Source organism: Schistocerca nitens, chromosome 8, assembly GCF_023898315.1.
Source record: "Schistocerca nitens isolate TAMUIC-IGC-003100 chromosome 8, iqSchNite1.1, whole genome shotgun sequence".
NCBI classification, from domain to species: domain Eukaryota; kingdom Metazoa; phylum Arthropoda; class Insecta; order Orthoptera; family Acrididae; genus Schistocerca; species Schistocerca nitens.
The window spans coordinates 209,367,155-209,381,662 of NC_064621.1; the positions used below are offsets into that span (position 1 = coordinate 209,367,155).

Below are 14,508 nucleotides of genomic sequence, written 5' to 3' on the forward strand. Positions count from 1 at the left end.
TGTGAGCAGATATTCAGAGCAAAGGACATGTGATGTAGTCAGTCAGTAGTGACATCACCGTTAAACAGCATGAACTCACAAATACGAAAAGTTAATGGTTTAAATTAATTATACAGAGGGGTCCAAAAAAATGTATCCACTGTTTAAAAGTCCATAACTGGCAAACTAACTGAAGGAGTTGTCTCATCTTTGGTAGTGTAATAGTTTGTAGTTCCGGCAATCGCCACACAAGCGTTGTATTGGGTTGTTTTGTTTTGTCAGATGACAGTCACCAGATAGTCAGTGTTTTCTTCCGAAAACATTAATGAGGTTCAACAGGAATGGCGAAATGAGTATCAAACAATTGTTACATGCTATGAACGAGAACGACCCAGATCATAGAATGGAGTACTACGAGTGGTTTACTAACATGGAGTGCAACGATGAACAGTTTTCAGAGATGATTGTGTGGTCTGATGAGGCACAGTTCAAACTCTATGATACAGTAAATCGCCACAACTGCATCTACTGGGCCGCCGAAAATCTGAACGTCCATGTAGACAAAGCCGTGAATTTGCCAGGAGTAAACGTGTGGTGTGGGTTGTCTTACCTGGATTTGATTGGGCCATTCTTTTTTGACAGCACTGTTACCGGTGAGGTGTACCTTCAGAAGCTTCAGACATCCATTTTACCTGCCATCCGAGACTTGTATGGAGACAGAAGAGTTTACTTTCAACAAGATGGTGCCCCAGCCCACTACCAAAATTGTGTTAGGGCGTATCTCAACGAAAATCTACCAGGAAGATGGATAGGCCATAGAGGTGCTGTGGAGTATCCACCACGTTCCCAAGACCTAACTTCTCAGGACTTTTACCTGTGGGGAACACTAAAGGATGTCATTTATAGACAAAAGCCACGCACATTGGATGAACTTCGAGAATCCATCGTACATTCATGTGCAAATATCCAGTTGAACATGTTGCAGTCAGTAGTTCATGCTGCAGTTTGGCGGTATCATTTGTGTGTGGTTGTTAATGGTGACCATTTCGAACACCTACAGTGATATCTTAAAGTTGGACTTTAAGCTACACTTTCACCAAAAATGAGACAACTCTGTCAATAAGTTTCCCAGTTATGGACTTTTAAACAGTGGATACCTTTTTTTGGACCCCTCTGTATATACAGTATAGGGACAAGAAGAGCTAAACTTTTACATATAATATTAGTCAACAAAACATTTTTGCTGATTTTGCTGAGGGTGTGGCTTGGCAGGATCCTAGGAGCACAGTTTCAGTTGCAGCTGCTAAATAATTCTGACAAGCACAATTATAAATTTCACTGCTGTGCACCGAACATTTAATCAGTTGCCCTGCTGAATAAATGTTCTGTCAAGTATCGCATAGTTTGTAATCAATGAAGGAACAAGAACAAATATGTAAAACTAATCTTGAAGCTTGGTCTTTTTAGCATGTGGTACCTTTTAAGATATATGAAACACGAATGTGCCACTAAAATTTTAAATAAAGGCATAAATGGCTGCTCTTCTGGGTAAGCGGATCATCCCCAAAGTGTTAAATTTTGAACGAGTGTCTAAAGATCCGTGACATAAGAAATTCATCTTGGGGGAGGGGGAAAAAAAAAACAACAACAACTTTGAAACTAACACTTCTCAAAACAGCATTCACAATATTTTTCTGTGACCTGTTAGATATGTAAACAATTGTGATGTCACACACATCAAATGCAGTTTATTGTTTTGAAGCATTGCACTGTCTTCATCCTTAAGCCTTTGACACATTCTGCTGTCAGCAGACACTTGTGAGTACACTGTGTTTTGTTGTAAATGGTGCATTTTATTTGCAAATAAAGTTTTATTTCGGTATTACTCTCTTGTTTATGTTTTATCACTGCAGTGTTGTTCTGCAGTAATGGGCTAAAATAAAATTATTTGTTAGAGTATCAGTTCTTACCAGTTAAAATTACAAAAATTTAACTGAAAACCAAAGCCATGAAAATTTCCCAGACTTTTAAAAAATCCCCAAGTTTTTCCCACATGCATCCTCTACCACCAACTGGAAAGCTGTATTGTGTGTATCTTGTGCCTAGAGAAGAACCAGTGGCTGCATGAAAAGAATGGAAAATGAAAACCATTGATGATGCCTAGAATGAATAAGCAAAACAGGTTTGGTTCGAGCAAAATAAACATTCAGTTGGTGAAGATAGATTTTTCTTATCTGCATGATAAACATCATTCAAGTAGCAAATCAGGAAGAGAGGGTGCGAATTTTAACATAATTCTGTTATACTAATTTCTTCCCTTCTAAGGTAAAACTTGTGTCATCAGTAAATTACTAAACAATAAGATGATTATTCTACACTATATATAAAAAAAAGAGAGACCATTTACATTACTATGGAACTATGTGGTGTTGTGTACCTTTTTGTGCACTTTTTTTTGCCTTTAAAGTAGAATCCATTTTAATTGCTACATATTTGCCTCTGTTCCAAACATTTCTGGAGACATTTTATTTGAGGGTATTGCAGAAGCTTTACAATTTTGCCTTTCAATGCTACATAAGAACACATCTATGTAAAACTGCCATCAAGTTGAAAGATTTGGATGAAATTTGACACAACACAAGGAAATGGCAAAAACCAATAATTTTCCACAACATAATGTTTCCCAGTAAAGTGAGAAATTTCCTTTTAGTTTTGTCAGACTTTGTATATTATAAAGACCACCTACATCTACACTCTGCAAACTACTTTATGGTATGGGGAAGACACTACTTCTTGTACTATTGTATGTTCCACCCTTCAATGTTACAATTCATAAATGCCCTGTGGTAAGAATGACTGCCAGAAAACCTCTGTATGGGCTCCAATTTTCCGATTTTCTCATTATAGTCATTCTGCAACATTTATGTGGGAGGAAGTAATATGTTGCCCATCTTTTCCCTCTCTGGAAATAGAGCAAGCTTTTCCCTGTTGCACCACAACTCTCTTCCAGTGTCTACCACTGAATTTTGTTGAGCATCTCTGTAATGATAAACGATGCTGTGGTAAAATGCAGTGTTCTTCATTGGACCCTCTCCCTCCCCCTCACCCTCCCCCTGTCCCCTCAAATCAGTCCAAGCTGCTGCCAACAAAACTGTAATTCAACAGTAGAGAATTTCTTCACCTATTTAAGTGCAATATGTTACATTTATTTATGTTGGTGAATGATGCAACCAGCCACAAATACTTTCTAAATGTTTTATTTTAGTACCATAACCAGTTTCACACTACCATGCCCATTTTTACATAGTTAACATTTTTAGTTACATGGATGTTTTGACCAACAGCATGCCATCTGATCCCACACTGCAAAAGAATATTTGAGTATTTAGTGGCACATTATCAGTTGTTTTGCTAATAAAAATATGCCAAAGTGCTTGCATTTATTCATATATAATGTAGAATAGTTGTGTCCATTTACATAAGTTCTAGTGTATGGCGATATGTTTTGTTGTGGTCCATGTGGTTTTGCAGGTCGATGTATATGTTGTTGAATTCCACACGTTTTTGTTCACAATGCAAAGATTATCATTACGCAAAGATACAAAGATATTCATTAAATATCGTCCAAGGATGTAAACTGAGCAAAGATGATGCATTGGATGTGCAAAATGTAACACACACAAAAATGTCTGCACTCTAAGAGTAAACTTATTATTAGAAGACAGTAACACAAATTGCTTTCAGTCAGTCTTTTATGATTTTTTTTATGGAATAAATAAAAGTAAACATATGTGTACACTCATTTATGTATACAGATATTTGATTACAAATACACTTTGTAAGTTAGTAGCAGGAAATACAAAATTAAAAAGTTGGAAGTGGGATGAGAGCAACACATTTGTTCATCACATTAATTTACATTTGTACAATTATATAGTGACATCTTAAATTGCAGTTGTGTAACTGTTTATTGGTTAGCCCCAGCTGCTCATTAAGAATGTATTGGATGAGCTGAGAGAGTGAATATATATTTCTGGTTCCGCTAAGAGGTCCATTTCCTTGCCTTTGTTTAGTAACATGTGATGTCTATAAGCTGTCATTAATGTTAGAAGCAGTGTGTCCATTCGGAACCTTTTGAGTGGCTACTGAAGATTTATTTAGCCATCTGGTTTCCACTGGAAGAAAACTTACTACAAACAATTTGTCCTACTTTTTTAAATAATAAGTTTACTGTTAGCGTGCAAACATTTAACTGTATGTTACACTTTGCACATACCACACATCATCTTAGTCCAGTTTACATCCTTGGTCAATATTTAGTGAATGATGTCTTTGTGTCTTTGCATTGTAACCAAGAACATCAAGTGTATAACATGTGTGGTGCTCAACACTGATATTAAGAATATTATGGAATGTGCCACAGTAATTTATTTACAATGAGTGTGCTGTGTGGAATTCAACAACATATACATCAACCTGGAAAACAACATGTACCACTACAAAACAAATCACCATCTACTGGAACTTATGTATGTCAACACAACTATTTTGTATATCTAAAAACAAAGATGATGTAACTTACCAAACGAAAGCGTTGATATGTTGATAGACACACAAACAATGTCTATCAACATACCAACGCTTTCGTTTGGTAAGTTACATCATCTTTGTTTTAAGATATATTTTTCCCACGAGGAATGTTTCCCTCTATTATATACATATGAACTATTTTGAATCATATATAAATAAATGCAAGCACTTTAGTTTATTTGTATTATAGAAACAACTTATAACATGGCCCTACATATTCAAATATTCTTGTGCAGTGTGGGAGCAGATGGCACGCTGTTTGTCAAACCACCTATGTAATAAAAAATATTAGTCTCTGAATATGGGCATGGTAGCCTGAAACAAGCAATGGCACTGAAAAATCATCCTATCACATTTCCTTGGGACACTCCTGTATTTTCCCTCACATCTGCTACTTTCGTTCTGTTAAGAGTGATGGGTTGTATTCTATCTGCAAGAAGTTCTGAATCCAATCAGAAATCTGGCCTGAAACTCAAGATGTTCATATTTTGTTCACTAAACAACAGTGTGGAACTGTACCAAATGCCTTCCAGAAATCAAAGAATACAGCATCAACTTAGGTTCCATGGTCTATGGCACTCTGGATTTCATGGACAAACAGAGCAAGCTGAGGATTCCAAGATCTCTGTTTTGGGAATCCATGTCGATTTTTATAGATGAGATTTTAATTCTCCAAATATGTTACAATAAAAGAGCACAAAATATGTTCCACATCCATACAACAGAACAGAATGACACTGGCAATATAGACCTATAATTATGTGCATCTACCTGTACACTCCACTATTGTCCTTACACTAAAAAGCAGTGCAGCCATTTTTGTTGTCAGATATTGTGGAACTTTTAATCATATTGGTACAAAACTTCAGTCCACATGCATGTCCCACAGATAGGTGGTTGCAGGTCTTGGTGTGAGGTTGGCAGAAATAAAAGTTTTACTTTTTTATTTGGTGCTACAGAACACATGATTTTGGTAAGGCTAATAACTAATTACAAGTGTGTTCCATAATTTTAGGTTATCTTAAATGCAGTAAACAGCCTTGACAGTTTATAATATACATTGCATACGTATGTTGCCATATGTGGGAAAGTAGGCAATGGAGCTTCTTACGTATTGTATTGCTGAGCAGTAAAATCTTGGAAACCAAGTAGAGCTGCACCTGTGAGAATGTGAGGCCCTGTTGCACAACTTCGGTGCTCACAGTTTCCAAGAGGAGTACAATGAACAACTAAGCAGACCTAAACTGAATCCTGCTTCATAACTGAGGTGAAATCTTGCATAAGTTATTTCAATATGAAATTTTATTGAGTGGCTGTTAGGATGCTTTTACATGCGAGAGTTAAAAGCAACTACAATGAACTCTTACATCTCCTCAGTGAATACGACAAAAAGCTGAAACATCATTTAGGACACTCTCCTGCGTTTACAGGACTGTCAAATCTAAAAAAGAATTACTCTGCTTCTATCTTGAACATGCTGATGCATAAAATAAGAAATTAGATAAATGAATCAATTGTTAAAGATGAAGCAACTGATGAGTGTAATTTCTCATGGATTTCTTTAGTACTCCACTATATCACAGGTGATGGTCAACTCCATTAAAGTCTCTCACAACAGAGACCTCACAGAAAAAGTATTCAGTTAACTCACTGTGTCAAGTTCAGATAAAATCCCAAAATTTTGATGACTGCATAAATCATCACTATACAGGGGCTAAGTCAGACATCGTCGTCAATGACTCTTGTGGAGACAGTCATCAAAAGCTTGTGATTTTATCCAAATTTGACACAGCAAGTTAACTGAGAACTTCTTACCCAGGTCCATTAAAGATTTTTTAAATTCATGAACCTCCACTGAGTTATGAATGATCTCCTGTTATGCCTGGTCATTTGAAAAGATTGCAATGAAGGGTGATACACACATTTTCTGTTGCTCCATTGGTTCACAAATTCACTCATCAATTGAATTCAGTGCTATCACAAACAGTGTCAAAGATTAAAAAATGCAGAACTTCAACTTCTTCCTCAAGTCAACCAAAAGAACCTGAGCTCTAGATAAGAAAGTAGGGAAACAACTGCACCTAAAGTGTCTGCCATGTTGTTAAAATCTGCATCTTGTTCGATGAAAATCTTGTACCACATCAACTGGTTTCAGTTTTAAGAGAGAGAACAGATACAGATAAGGGTCACGGAAAAGCCTATGGATTTAAAATCATGAAAAGCCTATGGATTTAAAATCATGGTGCAAGATGTCAGTTTCACTTTTCTTCTACATACGTTTGCACATATTTTCACTTTCACTGACATCTCATATGATATATCGCAAACTGGAGCTTATGACATTGGCTAATGTGTAACAAAACTTAATGACTTCCAAGAACCATAAAAAAAAAAAAATTGTGACATATGAAAGAAAACAGGATGAAGTCACTGATGGCCAACATACGGATGAACCATAACTAAATGTTCTAGGCGTGATGTTGCAGTCACTTTGGGGACATACTTTACAATAACCTATGGTAAAATTTTGGACAGTGATGGGGCTAGACAAGAGAGAGTAAGTAACTTGGACTCTTATTTTTGGAACTTTTAAATGTACATAATCTTGACCAATATGAATAGTGTTATCCTGAAATTTTATTGCACTCACTAAGGGACTGCCACGGATATTTTTTTCCCCTGTAAAGACCACAGCTATTCACTGCATATATTTCCAAAGAAATGTATTAATAAAGTATTGGTGATTTTTTGAAGTTTATGTCAGATGGACTCTGGTCTCCATACTGTGAAATGATAAAACTCTTTGAACTTATTTTAAATATTGCTGCATCCAGAGCCTATTTGAGGGGAGCTTTTCAGCCATAAAAAGGATAAAAAATATCTTTGTATATTGTGTACAAACTCAAAAACAGCTCACAAACTTCTGCATCTACATCTACATCGCTACTCTACAAGCAGCCATACTGTTCGTGGCGGAGGGTATCCTGTACCACTACTAGTCATTTCCTTTCCTGTTCCATTCGCTAAGAGAGCGGGGAAAAAATGACTGTCTGTATGCCTCCGTATGAGCACTAATTTCTCGTATCTTATCTTCAAGCTCATTATGTGCTACATTTGTTGGTGACAGTAGAATCATTCAGCAGTCAGCTTCAAAATCTGGCTCTCTAAATATTCTCAAAAGTGTTTCTCAAAAAGAATGTTGCCTTCCCTTCAGAGATTCCCAATTGAGTTCCCGAAGTATCTCTGTAACACCAGTAACACCAGTAACAAATCTAGCAGCCCGCCTCTGAACTGCTTCGATATCTTCCTTTAATATGACCTGGTACAAATCCCAAATACTCAAGCAGCACGTGAGAATATGTCACATCAGGGTCCTATATGTGGTCTCCTTTACAGGTGAACCACTCTTTCCTCAAATTCTCCCAACAAAACCAGAGTCAACCATTCACCTTCCCTACCACACTTCTCACATGCTCGTTCCATCTCATATCGCCATGCCATGTTATGCCCAGATATTTAAATGACTTGACTGTGTCAAGCAGGACACTAGTAATACTGTCTCAGAACATTACAGGTTTGATCTTCCTACTCATCCACATTAACTTACACTTTTCCACATTTAGGGCTAGCTGCCATTCATCACACCAACTGGAAATTTTGTCTAAGTTACCTTGTATCTTCCTACAGTCACTCAACTTTGACACCTCACTGCACACCACAGCATCATCAGCAAACAACCACAGATTGCTGCCCAACACGTCTGCAAAATCATTTATGTATATAGATAACAACAGCGGTGCTATCACGCTCCCCTGGGGCACTTCTGACGATACCCTTGTCTCTGATGAATACTTGCTCTACTAAAAATTAAAAAGATCTCCTTTAGCAGCTGATAACTGGATTTTATGGCCCAGCAATCAATGAATTCATCAAAAAGATAATTTTATACTTTAAAAGGACATTTTATTCTTTTAAAACTGCTCACCTTAATGCAAAGTCTAGTATGCACCACTGGTGCCAAATGTAGTTGATAAACTATGAAACATATTCTAAGAAAAGTAAAACCACACGTGTCAGATATAAGCACATGTGTTCAAAGCATTTCTGAATAAAGAGAGTCAAAATTAATTTTTGATATTCATTCCACAATTTAGTCCTTTTCCACCGCAGTACCTTCAGGATGACATGTTCCTGAGCACCATCAGAACATTCAAATGGACAATAAATTTCAGCTGTAAGACTAGGAGAGAGAACTGATCCCTGAACAGCACTTTTACTTTGGCTCTGGCTTATAAACTACAGCAGAATTACAATTCTCACCATGTTTGTTTAATAATGTAATCCAAACCATAAGGTTTCATGTACCTTGCTTAGTTTGGTAGCACCTTAAAGTGCTGCCTTCTGAATGAAAAGATAGCTTACCATATACGCTCGACAGTATCCAGCATCTGGAGACAGCTATGTTACATTGATCCACAAGATGTATAGCCATAGTCTAAACAGGACTGAACAAAATATTTCCATTATTGTAACACACAAGACGTATGTTCCCAAGTTCTGTCAACAAAGTTCTTAGGGAAATATGTTGTTCTGAGGGACACTCTTTAACAATGTAGGAAAAATTGTATATTGCTACTTACTGTGAAGATGACAAGTTAAGCTGCAGCGAGGCACAATTAAAAGATACCTACACATAAGCTTTTGGCCACAGCCTTCATCATAAAAAGAAAGAGAATCACACACGATTCATTCACACAAGTAAGCACACCTCATGCACACTTGACCGCCAACTCTGGCAGCTCGAGCCAGAATGCCAACTGGTCCGAGCTGCCGAAGTTAGCAGTCATGTGTGTGGGGTGCACTTCCTTATGAGAATGAATGGTACGTGTTTCTCATTCTTTTTCTGACAAAGGCTGTGGCTGAAAGCCTATGTGTAAGTGTCTTAATTGTGCCTCTCCACAACTTAACGTGTCATATTTATGGTAAGTAGCAATTTATCTTTTCCAACATTGCCGATATTCCTAACTGGAGTTTCCAGTATTTGGACCTCTCCGAGATCCTTCGGGTTTCTGAATAGTTAGTGGAAATCAGGTATCTGTATGCATTTTAAAAATTGCAAGTTTCTTTCCAAATAAAGGGCAGCAAACTGCTCACCATATTAGGCATATTTTACTATTTATTAAATAGCAGAGTTACAACAAAAGTACTTCCTTTGACAACAGTATTCTCCGGTGGAGAAAACTTCAAACTCTGCCAAAAGAACGATTTTGTCAGGACGGTTTGTAGAAATGCTGGTGGCCTCCTGAGGAATACTTAATTGTAAGGCTGTCTCATAACAATATCATTTCCAATAATATGACTAAAAAATGCCCATATTACAAAAGTTTATTGTAAACTTTTTAAGCAACATGGAAAGTGGCTGGTAAGTCTCCTTTTTTCAAAACTCCCGTTTCATCCCATTCATTCAAATTATCATGAACATTAATCAGGACATTATTTCAACATTCTTGGTGACCCAAAAATTGTCCTTTTTCCTGCATCTTCATGATAAGTATCCTGGGGACCTCTCATATCCCAAGATGGTTCGACATTTGTTCAAAAGTCTTCCCTACAAGTACTGACAAAGTAACTATGGTAACTTCATGGAGGCTCAGATAACTACTCTTATTTTAAAAGGGGGAGCAATACTTTTTTTTTCCCTCCTCCTTCACAAATTCAGGCAGGTTCCCTCAGACAGAATTTCAGACAGCAAAATCACTACTGAATAACCCCTTGATAACCAGCTCAATTCAGCCAGTAAGAAAATCCTGAAGTTTCTTCATGCATGCCACCACACTCAGTAAGGTGACTCATTGATGTGACTGCCCTATGACTCACGGATGCATAACAGAAGAAACTCAAGTAGCACATAAAATAGAAAATTCAGAGCTGGAGACTAGTAAATCTACTATCCACTCCCAGCCACTTCATCACAGGGATCATAACCCTGTGGAAGACTTGTCTGGCAACTCCATCCAGCACATCCTATTCCTGTCTGCCATAAGCTTATTCTGGTCAGAGGCTGGGCCACCTCTGAAAGTAGTCATGTCATGCAACGTATCTGGTACAATTTCTGCATTGGATTGCATGTAAGCATGACCACCAACCAGCAGCCATATGGATGAATTGCCACTGCCAAACTGTAACCAACTGCAGTTTTGATCACACATTAACAGAAAACATACTCTATCACAACCTGCAACATAGCTGGGAATGAAAACAGTGCTCCCGAAAGTGTATAATGTGTTTCTTTTATTCCAGTCTTTTACCACAAAAATTCTAGTGAGTCTACTGATTTCAGTGATGACCATTTTCATTTATAAAGACTGAAATTTATAGTCTGAAAATAATTTTTGTTATCATGGAGTGGAATAAAAGAAACAAATTTCAAACAAACTTTACTTCAATGACTGCTTCACAGACTATGCCATCTGAAGCCTTTCTCCAAAAACCCACTTATCCAAATTATGACGATGACAGTTATCCTTTCAACACTTCCTTCAAACCCACAATCCTACTAGGCTCTATCTTCACAAGTCCTCCGCCCCACATCCACCGACACTTCTGCCAAAGAGCCATAAGTTCACTCAGCCTCCACCCACATTCTCTTCCCCACCGTTTGTTATTCCTCTGTTCTGTCTCCTCCCTCCAAATCCACTTCCCCATGTCATCATGCATAGCATCAGCTCACCAGTGCTGGTGACCATGCCACATCCCCATCCCGTGCATGTGCTGCTTCTCCCTCCCAGTTGTTAGCCACAAAACCTCCTTGACCTCCTCACCCAGTCCACCCAACACAGTCACCCAACCCAGTCGAGCTGCATAGTTCTATGAAGTCAACCAGCACAATGAAGCCATACAGAACACACACACAAAGGTATGTTTACTCTAACACTCAAAAAGGGATTCCAGTGAAAGCTTGCACATTTAAGACATGTTTGCACCTTTGACAACTAAATGTCTCTAATATTTGTGAGTCTTACTAATGCTCCTTAAATTGTTTACATTCCACCAGGACTTTCCATACCAATTTAACTGTTTCTTAAACAATTACTTGCTGTAGTTTATCAGATCTCCGAATTCACAAATGATTTACTGTACTAACATGAGAAAACTACCAGCTCTTATTTTCCTGGTGTTACAGGACACCGTGGGCCCTGTCAGCATGGCCAGATACTGATGGCTGACTCATCTGGGTCATCAGCACAGTGCCAGTGCAGCACTGGCCGTGTGAGTGTACACGGTGCTGCACCAGGATGCTGGCGACCACTTTCACGAGGACCTTGTCGTCGGGGATTTGTTGTCTTTGAGAACGAGGGAGGGAAAGGAATGTGTGAACCTGAACCCTGCCCTCAAGGGCTGCTGCTACATTTAGAATCTAGAACTTGCCATCACCCAGGGACAGAGCACCCATGTCCCAAGGGAAAGAGGCTCCTATTTTCTGATGCTGATCCTGGCGATGTGTCATTTCTAGGGATATGCGACTGTCCTATGACTCACGGATGCATAACAGAAGAAACTCAAGTAGCACATAAAACAGAAAATTCAGAGCTGGAGGCTAGTAAATCTACTATCAGTCTGCAAAACAGAAAAGGAAAAACAATAAGTGACTTTTCAGCAGACCAAAGAGATACGCACATTTTACAAAATGAGTCAAAAAACATCACGAATGTTGGCATACGACATCTAGGGAACCTTCACCATCGTCATAAGCAACACCGTTACCTTCCATTCATCCATTATGATAGAAACAATGAACATATGAGGCACCAGGGCACTTTACAACATCAAACTGCAGAGCAACAAAAACAGTACAGTGCTGACCAGGTTCCACAGGTGGCTATTACTGATTACCAGTATAATGCTACACAAATATTAGAAGACATTCATAAGCACATTGAATTCAAATCAGTAACAATACCACATATTTCATATAAGAATGAGTCAAATAACACTTACAAACAGGAACAAATACTGAAAGACATACAGAGACACTTCCCGACACCGATTTTAAACATAGACCAAGAAAAGTCATATATCAAAGGTGTGGAATATTATGATAACACACATGAAACAGGAAGTAGTTCAGAAGGTGTACTTGAAACACAGGAAATAACTAATGCATTTCTTGGTACAGTAATTCCCAAGCCTAAAACAGATAAACTGCCACTCCATGTAGTGAAAGGTTCCACTGCACACAGACAAATTGATGCCAGCCAAAAACAAACTACTAATTCATGTGAAAATGTTGGCTGGGCCCTTTGGTTAGGTCAATGTTACAAGCTATATGAGCGGGGGCCATGCCAACACGGTGCCTGGCTGGTGCCAGACATAAGACAACCAGAAGATAAACTGCAGAATCAGCCTCTTATAGGGCGATGCGAGTGCCAACCAGGTTATCACCAGTCTGATATCCAAGGAGATTGTCGGTCCCAATTAGTGGCTATCTCCACTTACCTTTCACACATTAAAAACATGAACTCTGGTGAATGACAAACACTATGATTGAGGTGTATGCCAGCATATAAAACTAAGAATGGTACAAAATAGGCACTCAGTTTTCATTTAAGATACACTGAATTAAGGTATGAACAGCTAACTCAAATGTCTTTCAATTACACTATTCCGAGAGAGAGAGAGAGAGAGAGAGAGAGAGAGAGAGAGAGAGAGGGGTTAGTACTGACAAGTTAGAGTGGTGACAGAAGAGTTTCAATTTCATGTACCTTAAACTGAATACAAAAGAATGTTTTATCAATAGAAGAAACCCTTGTACCTCTTAAGAGTTCCTACAATTCAAGCTTGATTGAAGTAATATTTACCTCATCAGCCTGGCATAATTAAAAGAGCATAATGTCTGTGATATGTACATAAAACATAAATAAATGTGTATACATGTTATTTATACTCACTCTAACTTCTTCTGGAGCTCTGTGACTGTTGTTTCCAGGTTCAATAACTTAGTGTCTTTCAACTTCACCTCTTTTTCTATGGCTGCCAATTTTTCTGTCTTGCTGTCTACACTGAGCTGAAAAATGGGAAAAAACAGAAAACTGTAACGATTAAATGTGGCCACAGAAGCATTTAAAAGACTCATGTTTACGTCTAAGAGTGCTGCAAAATTTTCAGTTCCCTTTAATGATTAAGACTGTTCTGTGACATTACCTACATCCTATAACCACATACAAAATTTTATGTATGTTAGAGATCAAGGCTTGAACAGTGCTCCTCACAGATAATGAAGACAAATAGTATATACAGAGAGAAATGTTTATGCTGACTGAATCCAGTTAACACCTTCAAGTGGTATATTATACTTTCCTCTATCACAAAATCTGACACTCATTTGTCAACATTGTGATTAAATGCTGAGCAATCTCTTCTACAACATGATAATATGAACATTCTTGTGATCTCTTAGGTTTTATTGATGGAAAAACACTATTAAGGAGCATTCTTATATAAAAACCCTTTTTAACTTGTTTTTGACTTACCCCATCAATTTCAAGGAGACTTCCAATGACGATATTCAATTTGCACAAAATTTAAAACAAACAAATAATTAAAATCAAGGCAATGGAAGTACAATTTTAGAATTTCTATTAAATAATTTCCTAAAAACTTCTCATTTGAATTCCTACATCTATACATGCAATGGCATGTGCTGGAGGGTATTTGCATACCACTGTCACTTCTCTCTTTTCCTAATCTGTCATGAATGGTGCATGGTGAGAACTGTTGCTAAGCCTCTATATGAGCTGAAATCTCTGTAATTTTATTTTCGTAGGCAGTCTGCAACATATAGGGATGAAAACGCAATATCTAGCTGACTTTTCTGGGAACATACACTATCAGAATTACCATAATCACCCTCCACAGCGTAACGCTTTCCTTGTAGCTGGG

At 37.8% G+C, this 14,508-nt stretch overlaps 2 protein-coding genes across 2 annotated transcripts in view; one reads left to right on the forward strand and one right to left on the reverse strand.

Moving 5' to 3' along the window:
* The window catches only part of LOC126198692 (uncharacterized), a 124,058-nt gene extending 110,537 nt beyond the window's left edge, over positions 1–13,521 (forward strand). Inside the window, exon 5 of the mRNA XM_049935188.1 lies at positions 11,753–13,521. Coding sequence (XP_049791145.1) covers positions 11,753–13,101 — 1,349 coding nt within the window. The 3' untranslated portion in view covers positions 13,102–13,521. The remainder of the gene's footprint in view (positions 1–11,752) is intronic.
* LOC126198691 (centrosomal protein of 135 kDa) overlaps positions 1–14,508 on the reverse strand; it is a 407,813-nt gene that overhangs the window by 224,734 nt on the left and 168,571 nt on the right. Inside the window, exon 16 of the mRNA XM_049935187.1 lies at positions 13,518–13,633. Within this exon, the coding sequence (XP_049791144.1) occupies positions 13,518–13,633 (116 nt within the window). The remainder of the gene's footprint in view (positions 1–13,517; positions 13,634–14,508) is intronic.